Source organism: Mizuhopecten yessoensis, unplaced genomic scaffold (genome assembly GCF_002113885.1).
Source record: "Mizuhopecten yessoensis strain PY_sf001 unplaced genomic scaffold, ASM211388v2 scaffold11145, whole genome shotgun sequence".
NCBI lineage: Eukaryota > Metazoa > Mollusca > Bivalvia > Pectinida > Pectinidae > Mizuhopecten > Mizuhopecten yessoensis.
Genome location: NW_018408902.1, coordinates 1,925,693 through 1,950,239, shown reverse-complemented (window position 1 = coordinate 1,950,239; position 24,547 = coordinate 1,925,693). Strand labels below are relative to the sequence as shown.

General features: G+C 36.0%; 1 protein-coding gene across 1 annotated transcript; it reads right to left on the bottom strand.

Annotated features, from left to right (window-relative positions):
- Positions 1-1,202: 1,202 nt before the first annotated feature.
- Positions 1,203-22,309, bottom strand: LOC110466827 (solute carrier family 35 member C2-like). Its single transcript, XM_021523593.1, has 10 exons — positions 22,092-22,309; positions 18,898-19,098; positions 18,025-18,175; positions 15,281-15,344; positions 14,690-14,762; positions 11,665-11,833; positions 9,879-9,962; positions 8,831-9,006; positions 6,934-7,057; positions 1,203-6,117 (listed from the first exon to the last, which is right to left on the bottom strand). The coding sequence occupies exons 2-10, from the start codon at positions 19,084-19,086 to the stop codon at positions 6,002-6,004; spliced, it is 1,146 nt and encodes a 381-aa protein (XP_021379268.1). The 5' UTR covers positions 19,087-19,098; positions 22,092-22,309; the 3' UTR covers positions 1,203-6,001.
- Positions 22,310-24,547: the final 2,238 nt, after the last annotated feature.

Genomic DNA, 24,547 nt, shown 5'->3' with positions numbered 1-24,547 from the left:
TGCAATACAGAATGAATGTATTGCGATACGTATCCCGATATATTGTCATAGGAAGGATGTGCTTAATTTTATAAGTTGTTGTCAGAATTTTATCAAACTTTATCATATATAATATGGATTTAATTGATTTAAGATTTTTGTCAAACCAACCATCGATTTAAACACTTAACTATTAAAAGCCTGCTTTATGCTTATTGGCATATCTGTTTTTGTATTTGTAGTAATTTGCAAATTTAAAACACCAAGCAGATACATGCTTTTGAGAAATATTGCTGTACCATTTTGAAAAATATTGCAATACAGCAATATTTCATCTCTGTATATATACGTATTGTGGTACATTACGATATGCCTGTGTATTGTGATATACCTGTTTTCCAATATATTGTGACAGCCCTACTCATTCTACTGGTACCTGTAATACCATTCACACCTATTATCCCGTTATAAAATGATGACCTTTATAACTATGGTTATCGTAATGCCCAACTACATAAACAAATGCATACCACTGACTTCACTTCTTCAGCGTCATATCCTAATATTTACAAACTATGTGACAATACTGACCACCTAACTTTTGAGCTCTGGGATGATAATCTCACAATCATTAACATTCCTTTACTCAGCAATCAGTGTAGTATCCAATAAGATGCTTTTGGCATTATGTGGAGTAATTGGTCCAGCCTGTGTAGGTATCTGTATTTTTTTTCTGGTAATTTCATCCTGTTAATCCATAAATTGAGTAGCCAAGGTTTCATACGAGAGAAGTTTCGATCTACATAGAGGAAATTTTGCAATTATCATGAACCAGTTCCAAACTTTGGAGATTTCATTGTTGATCACGATTAAAGAACTGTTCACAAGTGTCTTTTCATGAGCGGCGGAGTAATATTCCATACAATTCTTATACTTCGTTACCAGGCAGACAGGTTCATTCTACTGATATATATTACTGTATACCAGTAATTGATGGTTCGGAAGGTCCTTTCACACACTCAATGATTAATTGATACTAGGAAATTACTATCATTCAAATTATTATATTAAGAAAATCATCAATTGTGTCTTTCTAATTTTAAATCAGTTGAAACTAACATATATTACTGCATGGAAAAATAATAAAGAAAGACAAACTAAACGTTGATTTAAGAAAAAAAACTCTTTCATACAGATTTTATAATATTATCAATATTTTATTGCACATTAGAAAATATTAAAAATTGAAAAACAATTCATCTCTTTTGAAAATTTCTTGTAGGGTCCCTGTACCCATAATGCTGATTATAATGCAAGGCTGCAACTTATATACTTCATGTTATGAAATTAATATACACTGTAACTAGAAATGACTACAGCATATTTATTACAGACTCGGGACATCGCCCGCAAATGGAAAACTGAGAAATATTCAAAATATATGGAGATGGAGGGAATGTGATAACTGTAATAGAAACGTATCGATGATTAAATTAAGCTTTGAATCTTAGCTAACCAGAGCCGCAGTCAACTTAACTGGCATCAAAATAGAATTAAGCAAACCACAACCATCATGACAATACATGTATAACCTAATAGAAGGATTTTTTTCTGATCCTACAGAATTTATGGATTTTTTCCTGTTATACAGACAGATTGTTGGAGAGATACATTAAATTTTAACATAGTTAACTCATCCACCCCTGAAATTGCATAATGAACTATTCCAACCTTTTATTCGGAAGAGTTTAAATGTGTCTTCAGGGGCGAATGAGTTACCGGGTAAACAATGTAAATGATGTTCAATCTGAAGTCTTTATACAGTTTTTCTTGCCCTTTGTGATAGAGATAATCTCAATCGGTAGGGTAACAGTTTTCAAATGTCCCTTCATTCTGTATAAATTGTCTCCAAATTATATAAAGGTCAATGTGTACTCAACATGAATTCAAAAGGCATATCAATCTCTTTGGTCCCGTTAATAGTCGAACAGCCCCAATTTTTCAAAGCATTTAAAACAAAATCATTTTAGACTGAAGGTTTCAGAAAAACAATTTTTACTACCGTATACAAAATGATTTGCAAGTTGAAATCATTTCATATTTCTTCAAACAAGGAAATGTCATCCTGGTTTTCTGTCAATTTAAAAGAAAACTAGAACTTCAATTTCATTTCAAAGTTAGTATGCTCTATGAAAGTGTTCCATATAAATGGAATGTATTCATTATCTCTTAAGAATATCAATATAATACACCAAGTGAGAAACAAATATTTAAATAATTTACATGAGTGTAAACTCATGAATGAAAAATATTCATTACACAAGTTAATATAACATAATCATCAACAGATAAGAAATATTTTATTTACTATATTTATAAAGGTCAAGTAACGAAGCAAATGATTGTCAACAGACAATAAACAATGCGTACACAGAAAACTTGAGTTTGAAATGAATTTTATGATAAATTAGGGGCTAGATCACACGTACAAGGGTTGTGGTCTGGGTGGGGGTTTAGAATACACTGTATGCATAGTTTAAAGAAAGCATTTGAAATATGTAAACATTACCTAGGATTGGTAAAACAATGGGTGAAATCTGTTTTCAATGTCGGTACAATACACAACGGTTGAAATTGGTTTCAAATGTTGGTACATGTACTATATAACATTGAGGTGATGTGTTCAAATGCTGAAACAACATTTGTTAAACTACTTATTTAAAATTCAAATCATCTTCCCTGAAACATTTGTCTGTTTAGCAATTAGGGTCACCAGCCAGACCACAATCCTGTGTTATTCGAGAAAAAAAGTAACCAAACATGCTGCAGAATGATGAATACATATTATAGTGACAGGCCCAGCTTTTCAGACCTGCCTGTGAGTTAACAATAACGTCCCTGCCATTTCTCTGAATATCTTTTTACTCGACAAACAACATCCATCATATTCACTACATACAAGGTATATACTGGTTTACATGGACGCTTCAATTTCTCTGTATACAGTTCATCATTTCACGCCTTTAATATTGTCATGATATATTAGGGTGGAGACAACACAATGTTTACATATATACATTGTAACTGTTAACTTAAACATAAATGGTCATTAAATAAAAACAAAATAAACCCACATAACCTGGTATTATCAAAGTTTAGAGACACTTAATTAAAGAAAAACACTTGTTAAGTGACTAGATATGTTACCCACTGTGCTGTCGGGGCACGTAAGATAATGTGCTGGCCTTTAGTGGCAATAAAAGTGTCCTGCTTCAACTCCCCTGCCCCGAGGGTCAGCCAACAAATATTCAATATGCAATGCATTTCATTGTCTTTGGTGTCTGATATTGTGGTAAAATATTGTCAACAACTTAACAATCATACAGCCCCACTAAATCTCGGCTACGTTACACACCCACAATCACGACCATACTGTGCCATTAAATCTCTGTTTCACAACCACATAGCAGCACTGCTGCAGACCTGTTACACGCCCACATCTCATCCTCGAATTCCTGGGGCTACACTCGATTATGTCCTCTGCAACCCTGGAAGATGTAGTGACAAAATTGAAGGCTCTTTATGTGGCACCTTGCGGATGACACAAGTTAAATTAGTTTATAATTGATCATTTGATGTAAATCAAAAGAATCATACGGGAGCATCATGGTAAAATTAACCGATTTTGAAGGCGGGTGCTGCTCCTCTGTTATCTTTAAAGGACAGGTATCAGCCTAGTGACTGGTCAGTTTCTTATACCTCAAACCATTTAAATACTGTATACCAGAAAACTTTCACCCAGACAATTTTTCGCCCTACACCAATGAACTACTATTTCGCCCAATATACATTTTGCCTGGCCTTCACATTTGATTACTATGTTTATAACATTGCTTAGTACTGTTTGCAGTAATGATACATTAATGCCCTCATTGCAGAGGGTGAAAATGGCGAAATTTAACTTGCGGCGAAAATTTCCCGGTATACAGTAGATAATTTCATGACATTATAGGGTGGAGACAACGTAAGTGAGCGTAGCCCTATTAACCCAGGAAATTCAAGGATGACCCACATATATGACCAGTGCATACCACACATCTAAAATTCCTGAACAAACATTAGCATTAACTGCTGTTATACACTCATAACCATATTTTACTCCATTTCAAGTATCACAAGATTAATGAAAACTTACTAGTGACCTGCAAATATGAACAGGCTTTTTATATTTTTAATGATCAAGATCTTGTGAAATATATTTTAACATTATACTCTAATTTGGCTGATTACAGTACCACATACCTATACTACGTCCATAACCTTGAGATACCATGGTCTAGCTGACAAGCATGGTACATGTACTCACTATAATGCTGTACAACTGTAGAAATATTAAAACATCATAACAAGAGGTTAATCAAAATAATTTACACTTAATAACAGAGCACCAATTAAAGAGAAAAGTACTTTAAATGATGTAATGAGTCATAAAATATACGTAATTAACTCTATTAGAATCTCCATAAAATACAGCAAACAAAGATTTTGGCATTAAATACCCAGCCTCATGATCACATTGCTTATTAACAGTAATGCACATATCATACCAGAATTTCTTTATACATAGGATGGGCCGATCATATGACAAATATGCCAGTCTTTTCACAACATAGTCATATTCTAAATATACCAGATTTATACAACATGAGCATATCGTAAATATTCCTACAAAGTGATGACATGGTCAATATACTGATAATTAATATACATTTGATCATATGATGAATACAATTAGAGGTTATATAACCATTTCCATAACCTACCCTTATCTACCCCTCCATACAAGCCTGAGGGTTCAGAAGCTCGAAGGCTGATATGGGTTGAGGGTTGATACTGGGTAGCCTTAGGACATGGAAATAATTGTATGAAAACCTTTTTGTCATATACAATGCACTACATCCTGTAAATGTTTCAGTACAACATTAAAATTACCAGCAATGACACCAACTCAATGTGCATAATGTGTTTTTTCCTGAAATGTGTTGAACTGAAAGTAAAAGATATGGTGCGTGCCGAGCAGATACTGCATGTGTGGCAGATATATGGGTTGGTCTGGAATATACCCCTGTACAGCTAGCTGTGTCTCATGCAAGACAACCCGTATCACTGTAGGGCTGCAACAATACATATAGTAACAGAAGAAGCAAAAAGAAAAGATATGTTGCATTTTTTTTATGGCAATATTTTAACTGAAAAAACTTGGTCCAAAATGGGCATGACTTTAAAGTTTCATACAATTCAAGTCTTTCGACGTGCATGCCGAGCTGGAGCTGTCACTCGCCAGGTTGGAACCGATATGGGTAGACTAAATTCAGAAATGAGAAAATCCTAAAAATATTTTAAGTGTATCTTAACCTCTCAAAAATATTGTGTATTGTACAGTATTCAAAATATGATATATCATCGCAGCCCTACATATCACAGACAAATTTTATATGATAATAAACCTAATGATACAATATGATCACGCAGTAAAATGCTGTTCTATATACCATACCTCATGATCACATGATATATATATTAATCTTTATACATTTGGTCACATGATAAGAATATTAAGGATACTAACACCACAAGAATGGTTTGGCGATGTTAACTTGTGTCTACATGTTTTGGCCTTCTGTTCAGACTGCTTCAGAATAAAAACAACAGTGTGGTCGAAGCTTATGTAAGAGTGAAATTCTATGGTCTTTGGTGGCTTATTTACGCAGGTTCTCCAGAATTATAAATATTCTGTAATAATGAAAATAAGTCAACTTAATTCATCCTTATCTTTATACAACATTTTAACATCGTAAAAATACTTATCTTCATACAAATCATCACATGGTAGATTCTATACATCATGATCACAAAGTAAAATGTTTTGACATTCAGACTTTATGAAGTGAAATATAAATTAAATCTGAGTTATAAAGGAAGACATAACTGTATCAGATACACATTATCTAATTCCCCGCTGCTACCTGTCCCGTGAAGCATTAAATACTTCTTCCTCTTCATCAGAATCGTGTCCTTCATTGCCGATCATTTCCATCATCTCCTCCCGATTCAAAGAGGCCTTTTTAGCATCATCTTCTGGAAAAGTGAATATTAAGTGTTTGCGTCTTGTAGAGATTGATGTGACCAGTATAAGTTGACACAAAGTGTGATGTCACACAATTATATGGTCAAACCTGTATAAGGGACCACCCTTGGAAAGTCAAACAATTAATCTCTTAAGGTAATGGGTACCAACAAGTTCAACTATATTTATTTATAACCATTGTGCACCGTCACTATCGTGAAATATTTGGTTAAGTCCTTTTCAAAAATATTCCTTAAAAACCACACGTGGCATTACATTTTACAGAACTCGTGTTGTTTGAAATTTGAATATTTAACATAAATGAAAAAGAAAATGCAAAACACTGCAGGGGTCAAACTCATAACTTTTACATTGCAAGAACTACAATCTACCAACCTTGCAATCCAGGAATTGTAAATGCTAAATGCATCAAAATATGTATATTTAATTTATGGGCTGCAAAGCCTAAAAAAATGAACCTTGAAATATGCATGTTGACAGGGGAAGTAATAACTCTAAGCCAGAAAAGAGTCCTTTTGGCTGCTACATTTTCTATATAAAATGGAGAGTACTCCAGGGTAAAAAATAAAATTTAATTGGAACTCTTTTTTCGCGACTAAAACTGATGCAGTGGTACCATTTCCCTTAATGAATATTGTATCTTAATAAAGGTTCAATGCACAATGAAACTATTGCAATAGGGAATATTAAAAGTGCACGTGGCCTCTTTAACACAGATTGCCTCTAAATGGAAGTGGTATTATGAGCAGGTTATACAGTGCACAGTCTTAAAGATGAACTATAAGTATGATGTTGTGTATACTCACTATGTAAAGCCTTTAAAAGGACGTGAAGTGTGATACCAGACAGACACACAAGTAAGCCAATCACATTGATGGGGTTCATCTCGTCACCATTTATCTTTGTGGCCAGGTATAACGTGCATAACTCCTGAAACAGTTGAAAACATGTGTAAATGTAGTCAAATACAATCAAAAACAGGTGTAAAAGTACAAAAAAAATCGGTACGTATCCTCAATTACACCACAATTCATATACAATCATATCCTTCATCAGGACTTAAAGTTATCAATAAAATACTTAGACGTCTAACACCATTTGACAATTTCTGCAATGCTTTCCTGTAACCCAAGACCTTCATATCAGCTTGAGGGGTCATATTCCTTAGGGCTGATATTGGTTGAGGGCTGATATAGGGTAGGATGTGGAAATGATCAAGTTATAAACTTTTTTATCAATTAGTACTCTTTCATTTTATTTTAGCACAGCCTCAAAATCATAAGCAATAACTCACAAGTTATGAAATTGAGTGTACTTGAAACATGATTTTTTATTGTGCTGAACCTTGAATTGAACAGATATGGTGTAATGTGCTGGGTGGATATGGTGTGTGCTGGGCAGATATGGTGTGTACTGGGCAGATATGGTGTATGCTGGGTAGATATGGTGTATGCTGGGTGGATATGGGTTGCTTTGCTAGCAATAATGAATATCACACATGCAAAACAAGTAAATGAAAGGTCTAAAGGGCATTTGTCACTGCTATTATTAGCTTGTAAGATTATTGTTTATTCTTGAGATATCTCACATTAGATAAAACATTTTATGGGTAAGACAATTGAATAGGTTGATTATTATATAAGCAACATGTGATGACTTCATAAGCTATAAATGCAGATAAGTGCCTACCATACCTTCACATTATATCTGAGCGTAAAACTTAATAAACAAGAGATACCAGAGGGCTCTTGGTGCCCACCATTGTACCATCTTCATTAGTTCTTTGTCAGTTTGATATTTTCTCTTCTTTTTTCTTATCTGTTTGATCGAGTCATGTTAACAGTAAATGCACCTTGAGGTAACTTTTGATCTAAACTTAATACTGCTGTGTATACAAGACAACCTTCAAAGTAAGTTTGTTGTTTCACATATTTACTGGAAACCGAACTGATCATTGCAATATGAGAAAGATCTGTTAAGTTATTCCTTCAGCCATCTTGTTTTTTAAGATCACTCTCAAGATAAAACATGCAAAACTGAGGATCAAGGGGAACCTACATATCAAATGTATCAACATCCCTCAAGTTTTTCCTGAGAAATAGCACTAACAAACCTTAAAAGTCACTTGTCAGCCATTCTGTTTATCCAATCAGTCTCAAATGTAAACATGCACAATGAAGGACCATGGGAAACCTACATAACCAATCTGAGAAAGATCCTTTGAGTACTTCCTGAGAAACAGCAGTAACAAACCTCAAAATCAAAGATGGTCGCCTGTCAGCCATTTTATTTATCCATTCAGTCTTAAAAGAGAACATCCACAACTACAGACCAAGACCATGGGGGAACCTACATAGCAAATTTGAGAAACATTCCTCCAGTACTTCCTGAGAAATAGCGATAACAAACCTTCACGTTCAAAATCCAAGATGGCTGCCTGTCGGCCATTTTGTTTATCATGTCAGTCTTAAAATTAAATATGCACACTAGAGATCAAGGGGAACCTTCATATCAAATTTGAGAAAAATCCCTTCAGCAGTTTCTGAGAAATAGCAATAACAAGAATTGTTTAAGGATGGACGACTGACGAAGGACGGACGGACCACGGACAAAGGGCGATTTGAATAGCCCACCATCAGATGATGGTGGAATGAAAATGAAAGATAATAAGAATAAATATTTTTTTTGTGATGGGAGACTTACCTTGAATATGCCTGAGATTGAGAATGTTAAACAGGAGGTTTGACCTACAAGTAAAAACTCAGAAAACTCCAGCATGAAAGCTAGACATGCTCCACCAAACACCATGGCTAGGTTTCTACATACTAACGTGTAGTCTTGGAAACGGAAAAAGTCTGACGTTGAAGCAAGAGGAACGCCTGAAATGACAATGACTGATATTTTTACACTCCACCAGAACTAAACACAGTTTACCCAGTAATTAGAATTATTGTTTAATACAGCAGGGTGAATTTTGTTAACGCTAATAGAAATAGTTTAACTTATAATTATTTTTGAGTACAGCTTTTGCTTTTATTTGTCTGTTTTGTGTTATTAAGACTAGTATTATGCTATTCTGTGAATCAGTTAATTTTTGTGATTAATTTGTTTTGCGAGTGTACTTCAATAACTAAAGGCGAAATATTTATCTCACAAAAAAGGGTGAAATATTTATCTCACAAAATCTAAAAAAAAAATTATGTGTTTGCTGTCAATAAGGAATGAATCATCTTCAGTTGTAAAAATGCAGAAAACACATTTAGTCATTCTGGATGTAGATGACAATTAATTACAAAATTAACAACATAATAGCAATGAATTCTATCACTTATACGTAATACATAAGTATGTAACAGTATTAATATGCCAAAAAGTTGCCACAGGCAAAATGCCCTCCTGAAGATAAAATCACAGCTATTTTTTTTAAAAAGACTAACATGAAAGCTTTTCAATATTGTGAAAATGTTATCGTTTCTTTTGGACAGCTCTTACATTTTTGGGAATAACCTATATTTCCCGGGGACTGATAGGGGCTATTCCATAAAATATCACAAGGGGGTTGTGGGAGGCACCTGTATCAATATATAATGGGTGGTGGGGCTAAAACCAGATTTGCCTACCATTCCTTATATCAAATCACTTTTAAAGATTTATGGTTAGTGTGGTCTCTGTAAAAGTGCCTCCCACCCCTCCCCTACGGTTAAGTCTAGAAAAGCACCCCTAGTAAAATGACAACTTTGTTGATATTTACCTTCAAATATGGCAGCGAGTGGAAGGAGTACTAGGATCATCCATGGCTGTATATGATACATCATGTCGAGGGGATTGGATAAACCTGTGAACACAACATGTAGGTTTTAGAGAAACACTTACCAGGTAGTGAAAGGAGAGAAAATTTGTGGAAGGCAAATAACGATTATGTTAGCCTACACATAGTCAACCCAGGTGAGGTTTACAGATTAAAACAATAGGAAAACAGCCTTCTAATATAAGCAATCCATATAGTCTCCTATCTCCAGACAAATTTTTGTTTCAAAACTAAACAAAGACCCATAACTCTGTATATTGTGGAACAAGACAAAGGACGTGGATTGCAAACCTTTAGTCCCCTCTGACAATAAACATGTGCCTTCTCCACCACAAATCATTGCCAAGCCATGATACATCCATTTATATGAAGTTTCTTAAACATATGTTCACTGGTTTAAAAAGCATTGCCTAGACAGTGACTATGGTCTGATCACTGACCTCCTGTATTGCATTGCCATAATCTTGATAATAGGGTTAAATGAGTGATATTATGAGTTAACAAATTTTACCCAAACAAACACTTATTACCCAGAAATGGCATTTTTTGTATACATTTTTAGTGTGCGACACTCTCAATGTGACTGATAATGATAAATTTGATAGCTTGTCTTAGAGTGTATACATCGATCAATAGTATTCACGTAACAAAATACACACAAAATAGTATACATTACAATACAAAATAGTATACATTACAATACAAAAATAGTATACATTCCACTACATCAATTCTATGGATCTATATTAAATCTGGATGTTCCAATAAGTAGAAATATAAACTGACCACAAATAAACATGCAAATATCCAAATCAATGTAACCAAGAAATGAGTTTATTTTGATTAAACCATTGACAAAATCTGTGAACAGTAATTTCTGGGAAATGATCCAGAGAATAAAATCCTAGGACCATCCTGACATTAAATGAGAGTATTAGCAGACAAGCAGGTCAACTGATGTTAAGATAATGAAATACATTTGTAGGGGTAATCACGTTTTTTAAATGCCTCTGCTAAGAAATGAGTCAAAGACCTTTGGTTTACTAGTCTTATGCTCTGCCAAATGAGCTTAAGGGAAATTCACCCTAGCCAGGTCAGCAGAAAGGGGCTGACACACTCCCCTCCAGGAGAGAAGTTGTCCAAAGCTTACCAGGGGTCATATTCCATCTTTGCGTATTGCAGAGTTATCTTCTCTTGCGAGCAGCTATTGATTGTTACGTTATTTGTTTGTGAGAGTAACGTCATCAATTTTTGAGAAAACGACGTAATTTTCTCACAAAAACCAATGACTTAACAATCAATACCTGCTCACAAGAGAAGATCACTCTGCAATACGCAAAGACGGAATAAATTCTTGTGAATGCAAGGCTGATTATTTTGTCATATTTCTCGGTCTCTACATGGGTGCCAATGAAATAAGGTCATTGTTTTTTCAATGCCACTGCTAGGGATTGAACTAGTCAACTAGTCTGATGCTATACCTAATGACCTAAAGAGAAATTCTGCCTAACCGGGTGGGTAGGAAGCAGCTAGTACTCTACCAGATTGACATTAAAAAATATTTTTTGAGAGATGTGCTTATGTATGCACCGCAATGCCTTATAATACTGTTTTGTTTATAGTAACACTTATACGTTTACATTTAAATTTTAATATGCTAAAAAGGCTTTTTCACAGTCAGATACAGTTTTATTTGAGACAATAATAGATAGATGGATATTTTCAATACCTATTTCTTCCTTCTGTAAAATGAGTTGAGCCAGTCCCCAGCGTAGGCCGGACAGTACGGATGCTGACAGGACCATTATAAATCCCTCTAGGTGGAACTGTGTGGAGTGGTAGGTAAACATAAACAGCCCCGTGGACACCAGCAGGACAACAACGGACAGCGACCATCTCTGGAATACATAGCAAGCCATTAACCCTTTCACCCCTATGTAACTTTAGTAGACTCTACCATGCACTGATCTGGATGAGTCCATTATGGTCTACAGTGGTGAAAGGGTACATATCAAAGGTTATGCTATCATTTTATATTTATATTTGCTCTGCATCCTTCCATTGCTATTGTAACACTATCAATCGCTATTGTGACATCATCAATTTCATTGTTGTCAACACTAAATAAAGCATAACTACTCTATCAAAATGTAAATATAAATAATGAATATTTCAGCAAATATTGCTATGGTCCTGTAACACACATTCCTATTGCTGACAAACTTACATAAATTAAGTTTGTCATCAATAGCGATGTGTGTTATAGGACCATAACAACATTTGCTAAAACATTCATTGTTTAAGTATGATCACAGACCAAACTATTCATACGTATGTATTAGTGTTGATGCCAAACTATGTATACTGCTATTTATGTCAGAGTTCATACCAATTTTTAAATTTTTTATTGTCCTAGTTCATGCCATGCTATTTATGTCAGAGTACTATACATGCCAAAGTACATGTATTGGCGTCAGAGTGTAGGCTATTCTATAAATATTACAGTATTTGTCAAATACTTTAATATATCAAGGCACAGCTTGCCAAACTCAAATTATGAAGAAACACCAAACTATTTAAAGGTCAGAACATATATGTCAAACTACTTAGGCATGTCAAGTTCTTTATGTTACGGTACACTGCATGTTAAATGAAGCAACCAGGACCATGTCAAGTTCTTTATGTTACGGTACACTGCATGTTAAATGAAGCAGCCAGGACCATGTCAAGTTCTTTATGTTACGGTACACTGCATGTTAAATGAAGCAGCCAGGACCATGTCAAGTTCTTTATGTTACGGTACACTGCATGTTAAATGAAGCAGCCAGGACCATGTCAAGTTCTTTATGTTACGGTACACTGCATGTTAAATGAAGCAGCCAGGACCATGTCAAGTTCTTTATGTTACGGTACACTGCATGTTAAATGAAGCAGCCAGGACCATGTCAAGTTCTTTATGTTACGGTACACTGCATGTTAAATGAAGCAGCCAGGACCATGTCAAGTTCTTTATGTTACGGTACACTGCATGTTAAATGAAGCAGCCAGGACCATGTCAAGTTCTTTATGTTACGGTACACTGCATGTTAAATGAAGCAGCCAGGACCATGTCAAGTTCTTTATGTTACGGTACACTGCATGTTAAATGAAGCAGCCAGGACCATGTCAAGTTCTTTATGTTACGGTACACTGCATGTTAAATGAAGCAGCCAGGACCATGTCAAGTTCTTTATGTTACGGTACACTGCATGTTAAATGAAGCAGCCAGGACCATGTCAAGTTCTTTATGTTACGGTACACTGCATGTTAAATGAAGCAGCCAGGACCATGTCAAGTTCTTTATGTTACGGTACACTGCATGTTAAATGAAGCAGCCAGGACCATGTCAAGTTCTTTATGTTACGGTACACTGCATGTTAAATGAAGCAGCCAGGACCATGTCAAGTTCTTTATGTTACGGTACACTGCATGTTAAATGAAGCAGCCAGGACCATGTCAAGTTCTTTATGTTACGGTACACTGCATGTTAAATGAAGCAGCCAGGACCATGTCAAGTTCTTTATGTTACGGTACACTGCATGTTAAATGAAGCAGCCAGGACCATGTCAAGTTCTTTATGTTACGGTACACTGCATGTTAAATGAAGCAGCCAGGACCATGTCAAGTTCTTTATGTTACGGTACACTGCATGTTAAATGAAGCAGCCAGGACCATGTCAAGTTCTTTATGTTACGGTACACTGCATGTTAAATGAAGCAGCCAGGACCATGTCAAGTTCTTTATGTTACGGTACACTGCATGTTAAATGAAGCAGCCAGGACCATGTCAAGTTCTTTATGTTACGGTACACTGCATGTTAAATGAAGCAGCCAGGACCATGTCAAGTTCTTTATGTTACGGTACACTGCATGTTAAATGAAGCAGCCAGGACCATGTCAAGTTCTTTATGTTACGGTACACTGCATGTTAAATGAAGCAGCCAGGACCATGTCAAGTTCTTTATGTTACGGTACACTGCATGTTAAATGAAGCAGCCAGGACCATGTCAAGTTCTTTATGTTACGGTACACTGCATGTTAAATGAAGCAGCCAGGACCATGTCAAGTTCTTTATGTTACGGTACACTGCATGTTAAATGAAGCAGCCAGGACCATGTCAAGTTCTTTATGTTACGGTACACTGCATGTTAAATGAAGCAGCCAGGACCATGTCAAGTTCTTTATGTTACGGTACACTGCATGTTAAATGAAGCAGCCAGGACCATGTCAAGTTCTTTATGTTACGGTACACTGCATGTTAAATGAAGCAGCCAGGACCATGTCAAGTTCTTTATGTTACGGTACACTGCATGTTAAATGAAGCAGCCAGGACCATGTCAAGTTCTTTATGTTACGGTACACTGCATGTTAAATGAAGCAACCAGGACCATGTCAAGTTCTTTATGTTACGGTACACTGCATGTTAAATGAAGCAGCCAGGACCATGTCATGTTCTTTATGTTACGGTACACTGCATGTTAAATGAAGCAGCCAGGACCATGTCAAGTTCTTTATGTTACGGTACACTGCATGTTAAATGAAGCAGCCAGGACCATGACAAATCTTACAGATAAGTATAGTAGTTTCTCTGCCAGTTAAAACACATAAACAATAAAATTGTCGGTAGATATAAAAAAAAAAAAAAAAAAAAAAAAAAAATAGAATATTTGACAGTAACCAAGATTGACTATTAACAATTTGTTATCCAGTACATACCGCTTTTTCTATTCTAAATAAAATAGAAAATCCCAGAATGAATATCACAGCTGTTGATTTAGTCATGGTATACCTGTAAAAAAATGAAAATAGATTATAATAATAATGATATTAAATTCTATAGTAAGTAACTATTAAAACAAAAATTATACCATTTATAGTTAGCCAATATTACAATACCCTCTTAATCAGTACAGGTAAATGACACTTTATTCACTTAAAGTGAAACATTGTTTGAACATGGCTGTACCATGATCAGTGCCATTACAGAAAGTTTGGGTCAAAATAAAATCTCTATTCTAAATTGTATGAAAAAATGAAACATTGTTTTACAGTGGAAATACTACTTGGTTTCCATTAATGGAATACAACTATAAACAAAAACAACTATGCAGCACAAAAATGTCAAAAACGATTACCTTTTCAAAAATAAATATTTCCATAAAATCAGAAACTTTGTTGACACAAATTGAATTTTTGCTTTTCATAACTTTTTCTTTAATGTAAGGTCATGTATATACAATGTGTCAAGATAATAACACGACAACAAAAGCACCAGTATATAGTTACTTGTAGAAGAGTATAACTTACAATGATACAGTTATGAACTCAAAGCTCCAATTGGACAACCCAATGTCTATACTGCTGGCAATGCCTACAATAAAAATACAATAATATTTTTTTTAAATCATTAAAATATTCTTTAACCATGACATCACACCATATTCATATCAGTTCATGGTCACTTCTTGTATTTTTTCAAAAGGAGTTCTTGGCCTAAACATTTGAAGCTTTGCTCCAAAAAAGTTTAATGTTTTTAATTAAAGAGGCACATAATGCAAGAGGCCCAAGGGCCTTAGCGGTCACCTGAGTTATATCATAGGTACTGGTAGCTTTATTTTATTGTTTAGATGTGACGTGGGAATCAGCATGTAAACTAAGTGAAATACAATACTTGTCATGTCATTAAAGGATAAGAATTTGAAAATATTGGTAAATGTTCCCTTTGGGGCCCCACCCTAGCCCCTGGGGATCGGGCAGGAATCCTAATTTTACAATGTAATACCCTCATTCACCAAAGATGATTATGACTAAGTTTGAGTAATTTTCTGCTGAAAATGGATAAAATATACCCAAAAATGTTATTTCCCTTTATAAACTATAGTAAACATTACCCCCTCCCCAAGGGAGAACGGATAGCTTGGGGGTCCTAAAATTTACAATTTAAATAAAGCCCCTAATGATCTTTCTTTTTATGCACTGAAATAGATGTAGTACCTCTGAGTCTGGAGAAGAAGATTTTTGAAATATTGGTAAATTTTCCCTTTGGTGCCATGCCCTAGTCCAAGGGGTTGGGGTAGGAATCTCAATTTTACAAATTGAAACCATCTTCCTCCAAGGATAATTCTCATCAAGTAAAAATAATTTCCTACAGAAAGTTGTCAAAATATACCCAAAAGTGTTATTTTCCTATACACTGTATAAACTATAGTAAATTTAACCCCCTCCCCAAGGGAGAATGGATAGCTTGGGGGTCCTGAAATTTACAATTTAAATAAAGCCCCTGATGATCTTACTTTTTATGCACTGAAATTGAAAGTAGTACCTCTGAGTCTGGAGAAGGAAGATTTTTGAAATATTGGTTAATTTTCCCTTTGGGGCCCCGCCCTGGCCCCAGGGGTAGGGAGTAGGAATTCCAATTTTACAATTTTGTAGCCTCATCTACCATGATCTGAACAAGTTTGAAAAAAATCCATCTACTGGTTCTTGAGAAGAAGTTGAAAATGTAAAAAGTTTACACACGACGGACGACGATCGACGGACGGAAAGTGATTAGAATAGGTCATTTGAGCAAAGCTCAGGTGACCTAAAAATACATATCTGGTAATCTTGGAGCAGTTGAAATAGTATGTGACAGTGCTTTAGGAACAAAACTGTAGAAAGGACTGGTTTTGCATTGAAGAACAGTTAGGACCTGTCGTTCTTACAGGCTATGACCTTGACCTTCATAACAGTAACTCTTAATGAAACTAACGGTCTATTGAAACTTGTAGGGTTTTAATACTCTGATTTTCTTTTGAAACATTGACCTGTTTAGTATATTACTGTACTAAGACATTAATTAGCCTGTTGGAGCTATCTGTAATAAGATATTGCCTGTTAAAGTAACATATGTACTTGTATAAAGATACATGTACCAATGTATATTATTTGTTGGAGCTATTTGTAATTAGATATTACCTGTCGCAGCTAACTATAATAAGACATCACCTGTTGGAGCTAACTGAATTGTGACTTTACCTGTTGAAACTAACTGTAACAAGGCAAAGTATTGCAAGGCAATCCATAGTCCCCCACCGGTAATGATTTACATATTTAACAAACAGTACCCTTATGTCAGGAAGCATAGGTCACAGTGAGGTCATAGTGACCTAATTCTTGCACTCCGCCACCCGATGTTCTTGTACACCAAATATGGACACTCCAGGTGAAAAAGTATAGAAGATATGCCCTGGACAAAAAAAAATAAAAAGTGAAGGTCAAAGGTCAAGTCATACATAACAGTGACCTGATTCTTGCACTCTGCACTCCGCCATCCTAAGATGTCCTTGTACACCAAATTTGGTTACTCCAGATGAATTAGTATAGAAGATATGACCCGGACAAACTTCTTGGGTGAATGGACAGACAGACAGATGGAAAGACAGAAGAACGGTAAGACAGAGTGCAAACCGGTGGGGGACTAAGAAGACATTACCTGTTGGAACTAACAGTAACACATTACCTGTTGGAGCTAACGGTAACACATTACCTGTTGGAGCTCACGGTAACAACATTATACCTGTTGGAGCTGACAGTAACACATTACCTGTTGGAGCTAGCGGTAACACATTACCTGTTGGAGCTAACAGTACCTGTTGGAGCTAACAGTAACACCTTACCTGTTGGAGCTAACAGTAACAACATTATACCTGTTGGAGCTAACAGTAACACCTTACCTGTTGGAGCTAACAGTAACACCTTACCTGTTGGAGCTAACAGTAACAACATTATACCTGTTGGAGCTGACAGTAACACATTACCTGTTGGAGCTCACGGTAACAACATTATACCTGTTGGAGCTAACAGTAACACACTACCTGTTGGAGCTAACGGTAACACATTACCTGTTGGAGCTAACGGTAACAACATTATACCTGTTGGAGCTAACAGTAACACATTACTTGTTGGAGCTAAAAGTAACAACATTATACCTGTTGGAGCTAACAGTAACACATTACCTGTTGGAGCTAACGGTAACACATTACCTGTTGGAGCTAACAGTAACACATTACCTGTTGGAGCTAACTTGAGTAAGAAAGGGCGCCAGGGCAGATTTATCCTCTCTTTCTTTGTCCTACATTCCACAATACATCGTATTAGTCCAGCCAACATATATTTAATGATGAGATGAGATAGGGTGAAAGACAGAGGAATCTGGAAATGCTGTAAAGCAGAAAAAAATGCACTTACAATACATGAAGTTAAAAATAAATATTTATAAGTAAAGAATTATGTGTCAAAAGCACAATCAGCACAAAATAACATGTATAGGTTTGAGGCAAAACCTGTCTGAAGGTAAAACAGACGGACAGTTTTTGTCTTGCGATCAGGAGAATATGACTATCTGATTAGTGAATATTAATAACAGTTCAGATTTAGCTTTGTGGTTCCTCAACATATGTCCATTGTGACCTTATACTTTATATACATGTAGCTAGTTTTTCTTGAATAAAAAAGAACTAACAATTTAATTCCTAAACCACCTGCAGTTTTGAGGAAAGAATACTGGGACTGGTACACCTGGGGTATTTCCCTGTATTAGATGAGACAACTATTGAGGAGCCCCTACAGAATCTGTGATTTCCCCACTTCCCTCCTCTGCTTTCAGAGACATTGAAGAATTAATGATGAGCTTGATCAATTGCAATACTTGATACATTTCCATTTCTTCAGGTTTGCTACTCCTATTAATTATCAACTTTATTTGGTGCTGCACTGTATACCTCATCATATTGATGAATTGTTAAGACTTATATAAACTAGTTAAATAGTTCCTGACCATCAGTGAGACAGTGACGATCGAGCAATTAAGATGCTGATCGAATGTTCAGAAACCAGATCATTAAGACTGCAGTGTACTAGATAATATAAACAGACAGACTTACATGAATGAAGGCTTTATTGTAGAATGTGAGGCCGATGGAAAATATGTAATAAAACACGACCAGAGCAAGGATCTTGATGGCTGCTGCTATAAATCCTACAGAACATACAGACTTTTTGACTGCTGAGGCTGTAGGAGTGACCATTCCTCTGAGCCTTTCCAAGTCAGCATGCTTTTTCTTCTTCCCCATTGCACACAAGTCCTGAAAATTAGCAAAAGATTAAGAATTAACATTATACAAATTTCATTTGGACATCAGAACAAAAACAGATGATAACAAGAGGCCTGAATGCTCACCTGATTTCTGATATATTTAAAACATGTACAGAAATATTATTCAAAGTGACAAAAAACAATAAAACCACCTTATTCAATATCTAGCATACAGATTTAAGACTGAAAAGTATTTGAAACTAGCTCCTCTGATTCTAAACAAGGAAAATGAAGAAATTTTAGCACACTGACTCCTTGAGGCCCCACCCTACAGCCCTTGGGGGTAGGGCTGGCTCAAAATTTTCAAAGTATCAAACTGTCAACTCAGGGTTGTAATTCCAATCAAGTTAACAACATGTAATATCCAAAGTATCGTTTGCCAATAAGCCCAATATAAACCATAATAAATTTTGCCACCACATGAGACAACCAGGATCATGAAATTCACACTTTTGGTAAAGCACCTTAAGACCCTTCCATCTGTGAAGAGTATTTGATTCTTCCATATCTGGGTCTTGAGAAGAAGATTTTCAAAATTTAAGTCAATTCGACCGTTTTTGGCCCCATCCATCAGCCCCTGGGGGTCAGTCAGGGCCGATATGTGCATATGTAACCATCAAACTGCTATCCAATACTGATAATGCTAACCCAAATTGAATTAATTCCAATGGAAATTAAACAAATGTTGGTCCAAAATGTGATTTCCCTATATAAACCATAGTAAAGTTTACCCCCTCCCCAGGGGGAAACGTCAGACCCCAGGGTCTGCCCATCAGGCCCCTGGGGGCTGGGAACCATACAATTCACATGTTCAGTTGACCTTTGGCAATGGAAGGTTTCTGCACAATTTTATGTAAATTGGTTCAGGGGATTTTGAGAAGAAGTTGAAAATGTAAATTGTTTACAGACGCACGACACCGCATGACGACGCTCCCCGCACGACGAAGGAAACAAGGCGATCGCAATAGGTCACCTGAGAAATCTCAGGTGACCTAAAAATAAATAACCAGGACTCAATAAAAATGTCTTCCTGCTGATTTTCATAAAAACATGCTTAATGGAATAAGATATGTAACCAAACTGGGATGGGTCAATTTTAAGTGACCTGCAGGTAGGTCAATTGTTAAAAAAAATGTCCATCTAGGATTTGGAGGGTAATTTGTTTCGAATCCTGGTCTGGCTGTTGCATTTCTCTTTCTCCTGTTACAAAATTGGCGAGCTTGCCAATCCTTGTTTAATTCAAGCACTGGGTGAATGCTAAGCAAGGAGATATATATCCGAACCTGAGTTGCAGATAGCTGTGTTTTCGGGGGCAGAGACCTAGAAAAAGGAGGTAGGAATGTAGTAGAACTTGACCGGGTCGATCATCAGCGACCAGGAAGCTCAATTGGTAGAGTGTCACTAGAGTTCAGAGGGTTCCAGGTTCAAATCCTAGTCTGCACGGCCGTTGCATTTCTCTTTTTCTTGTTACAGATATATAGCATTATCATTATTTTTCAAATATCCAATTAGTTCTGCACTTTTCATAATACAACAAGGGGCTAGTATCAGAAAATGAACATATTTATTAATATGATACACTAATAATTACTGTCCATGACATGTTACTCCAGTTGAAACAATTTAACAAGCAGTACTTAAATAAATAACCTTTGTTCACAGTTAGTCAAGAGTGAACTAACTGACTATCTCCTTTTTAAATAGGAGATAGTGATTTCAGGCAAGGCAGTAGCTAGCTAAAAAGGAGATTAATATGTCAGTTAGTTCAGACTAACTGAACACGAATGCTTTATATTTCAGTTCTGTTTGTTAAATGGTTTAAACTGCAGTCAAATCTTTTCCCCCAAAGACACACCTATCTGCAACTCAGATTTTGATATCTCCTTGCTAAGCATTCACCCAGCTTAAAGTGATATTTCTGTAATAGGACGAGGAATAGTGATCAAGATAGTGCCGTCGCTAGGGCTCGTACCCGTGACCTTTGGCTCTCCCGTTGCTCTACCGCTGAGCTAAAAGGAAAATTCCCTACAGCTGACACTTGTAAGGCAACCTAATCAATGCACATCTTTTACACTATTCCCCCCTTTTTTCTAACACCAACCCAGGTTCTCCTACCTTGAACGGGGAGGGTCAACGTCAACAATTTGTAATAGGACGAGGAATAGTGATAAAGAAAGTGCCGTCGCTGGGGCTCGAACTCGCAACCCTTGGCTCTCCTGCCCGATGCTAAATTACCGCGGATGACTAAAGGGAAAGTCCCTACAGCTGACGATTGTAAGGCAACCTAATCAATGCACATCTTTTACATTTCTACTTCTACCAGATGATTACCTACCTCAACTGGTTGAAGATTTTGTCATATGATTGTGGCATCGAAAAGGAAAGGAAAGGAAAGGAATAGAATTAACACTTTAAGGAGGAGATTACTGATTTGAAGGAAAAAGGGTGTCTGCTGATGAAATTTCAGATGGAAGTGTGTTCCAATCATTGATTGCCTGGGGAAAGAAGGAATCTTTCCTCATGGACGTTCTACAGGAGATAGGGTGGAAAGAATTTTGATGACACTCACTGTGCCTTGATCGTCTTATGTGTATACCACCAGGACAGAGATTTGTTGCAGCTAGTTGCCTTATACTGCACATATCCATGGTACCACAGAATTAGATTAGTTATCTAAGTTCGTGATGGTACCAATGATGACATTTATGTTCAGCGTGCTGACCCATAACACATTTAGAGCATATTATGTTTTATGACAGCCTACTGCTAGTTAAAATAACCCCTAATAAACCTGTTGTTACAAATCCTTACTCTTCATTCCTTTAAATTCTTACGACAAGACATCATCACGGATCACGACAGTATACTACACCTTATATTGACTTCCCATTATCATTTATAGTGCGTACAGACACTGAAGTGTATAAATGATCAACAGTAACATAGCTGTCATTACCGGGTCATCTAGAGAAAGAGGCTTACCGGTTAAGTTTACACGTAAACAATATGACGAGCAGTTGTCATAAACCTTCTCCTACTATATGTGACAGGTGGACTGAACCTTTACGTGAATAACATGTTGTAGTTCACGTCAACACCGACCTGGACATCACTTCGTTATGTTCATGGAAATGCAACTTAGATGCATCCTGTCATTTATCAACAATCTGCCACACGACACATGTACATTGTTGTAAGCGACGTCGCGGCGCCACTTAAGTAATTGAAAATAAAGGATAGAAAACTGTTTTTGCATTAGTGATCTTGGAAATCAATAGAGTCTGTGTAATGCTTTTTTTCTATAATGTAAACAGTTCGTTTTATTTGTTCGTTTATACATAAATCTCTACAGAAATAAGGCGCCCTAGATTTCCGAGTATCTAGCTCCGAATGGCGTTAATCAGAGACGTATATAACACATATGGCTTTATACGTCTCTGCGTTAATCAAGTTGAATTAATTTGGTTTGGTTTTATTTTGTTTAACGTCCTATTAACAGCTGAGGTCTTTAAGGACGGCCTCCCCTGTGTGCAAGATGCATGCGTGTAGTGTATGTGTGTATATTTTGGGAGTCTGCGATATGTTCGTGTTTGTCACCTTGTGATAGCGCGGAACTGATGCCGACTTTATAGTGCTACCTCACTGAAACATATATATATACTGCCGAAGACACCCAACAGGACGCCCCACCCGGTCACATTATACTGACAACGGGCGAACCAGTCGTCCCACTCCTGATATGCTGAGCGTTAAGCAGGAGTAGAAAGTGCCCTTTTTAAAGACTTTGGTATATGTCTCGGCCAGAGGACAGAACCCAAAGCCTTCATCGCGGCAGGGGCGAACGCTCAACAAATGGCCAAAAGTGAGGCATTGTCAATGGAGACATTAGGAAGAAGAACGTTATTTAGAAAGGAGAGAATAGATAAGGTGCCCAATTCAGTCGCCTCTTACGATCATGCAATTGGGGGCAGCAGGTACAATTCTTACTCCCTACCTGCAGGGAAGAATTAAATTAAGGATGATGGATTAATAATATAATGGCTATATATATGAGCATCAAACTTTTTTCTAAGAACATGTAGTCATTTTTCTGACCAACAAGTTAATTTAACTTAAATCCAAAGAAAATCGATGACTGTTGTGCATTTTTCTTACTGTGGCAATTTGAAAGCAGGTAGTTTTGATTCAGGATGGGAATTAACATACTAGATTCTACATCTGGAATATAATTCTTTGGTATTCAAGCACTGTATTAAGTCATCAAAAGAAATACATGTATGCAGAATTTTGATGAAATATCCACATACCGTAGATACTATCACTATCCTCCATAATATATATATATAAAAAAAAAAAAAAAAATGTATTCCCCTTAATTTACAGCGACTTAAAACATTTAATTGGCGGGAAATCGTATGACAATTCAGTATAATTGGAATTTAACATAAAATAACATATTTAAGTGTAAGATTCACACATTATTATGCTTTTCTTTTAATCTTTATTAAATTGATCACCGTTTGCTTTTTATGGCCAAAGGTCGAATTGTATCCATTATACCTTGAAAAGGACTACTGTAAAAAAATATCTTTCTATCTCTTGTTCATAGAACGTGCCTTCTGAAATAGTATATGTACGTCAAGTCACGGAATCAGATTAGATTGCTATCTACAAGATACAAGATAAACGAAAAAATATTTTGTCGCATATTAATAATGAAACATTAATTATCTCTGAAGAGCTATTCTAGCTATGTAAGTCCGTGGTCAAGAACTAATTACCAACCCTGGTCTAAAAGATGGAATGGAGTACAACCAACGGAATCCCGAGAGCTTGTAGCTTCGCCTGTATGTCTCGATACACTTACAGTACTGAAATATTGTACCTGTAGATTCGGAATTTTCATTAAAGTTCTGGGCTACTGTGCAATCACTGTGAAAGGCAATACAAATCAAACAAAAATAGATTTTGATGGTATATGTATTTATACTATTTAACATCGTGATAAATGTTAAATCCTTAACTTAAACGTTATGAAGTTATCTTTTTAAGCAAATATATTGCAAACACAAGCAAATACAAATCTGAATCTGATTCTCATTATAGAATCCATTACTTTCTCTGGGTATATAATTTGCATTTTCGTGAAATCTAATAACATTTTCTGCCCTATTTTTTCTCTCCAAATCCTTTTGCGTTACCGGTTAAGCACATTTGATTTTCCTCTTTTCGATTTTTGTCTGATAGAATTATACTCTACCAAAAATAAAAATAAAATTTCATATAGGACATAGCAGGGACGTATAGTGTAATATACACTGTCCCTGGACATACACATCTTCTCCATGGTTAGCAAGATTTTAAGAATTTTCAAAATTTGATTTTTCAAGATTTTTATTTCACTCAAACATAAATGTGTGTAACAACAGGTCATGTAT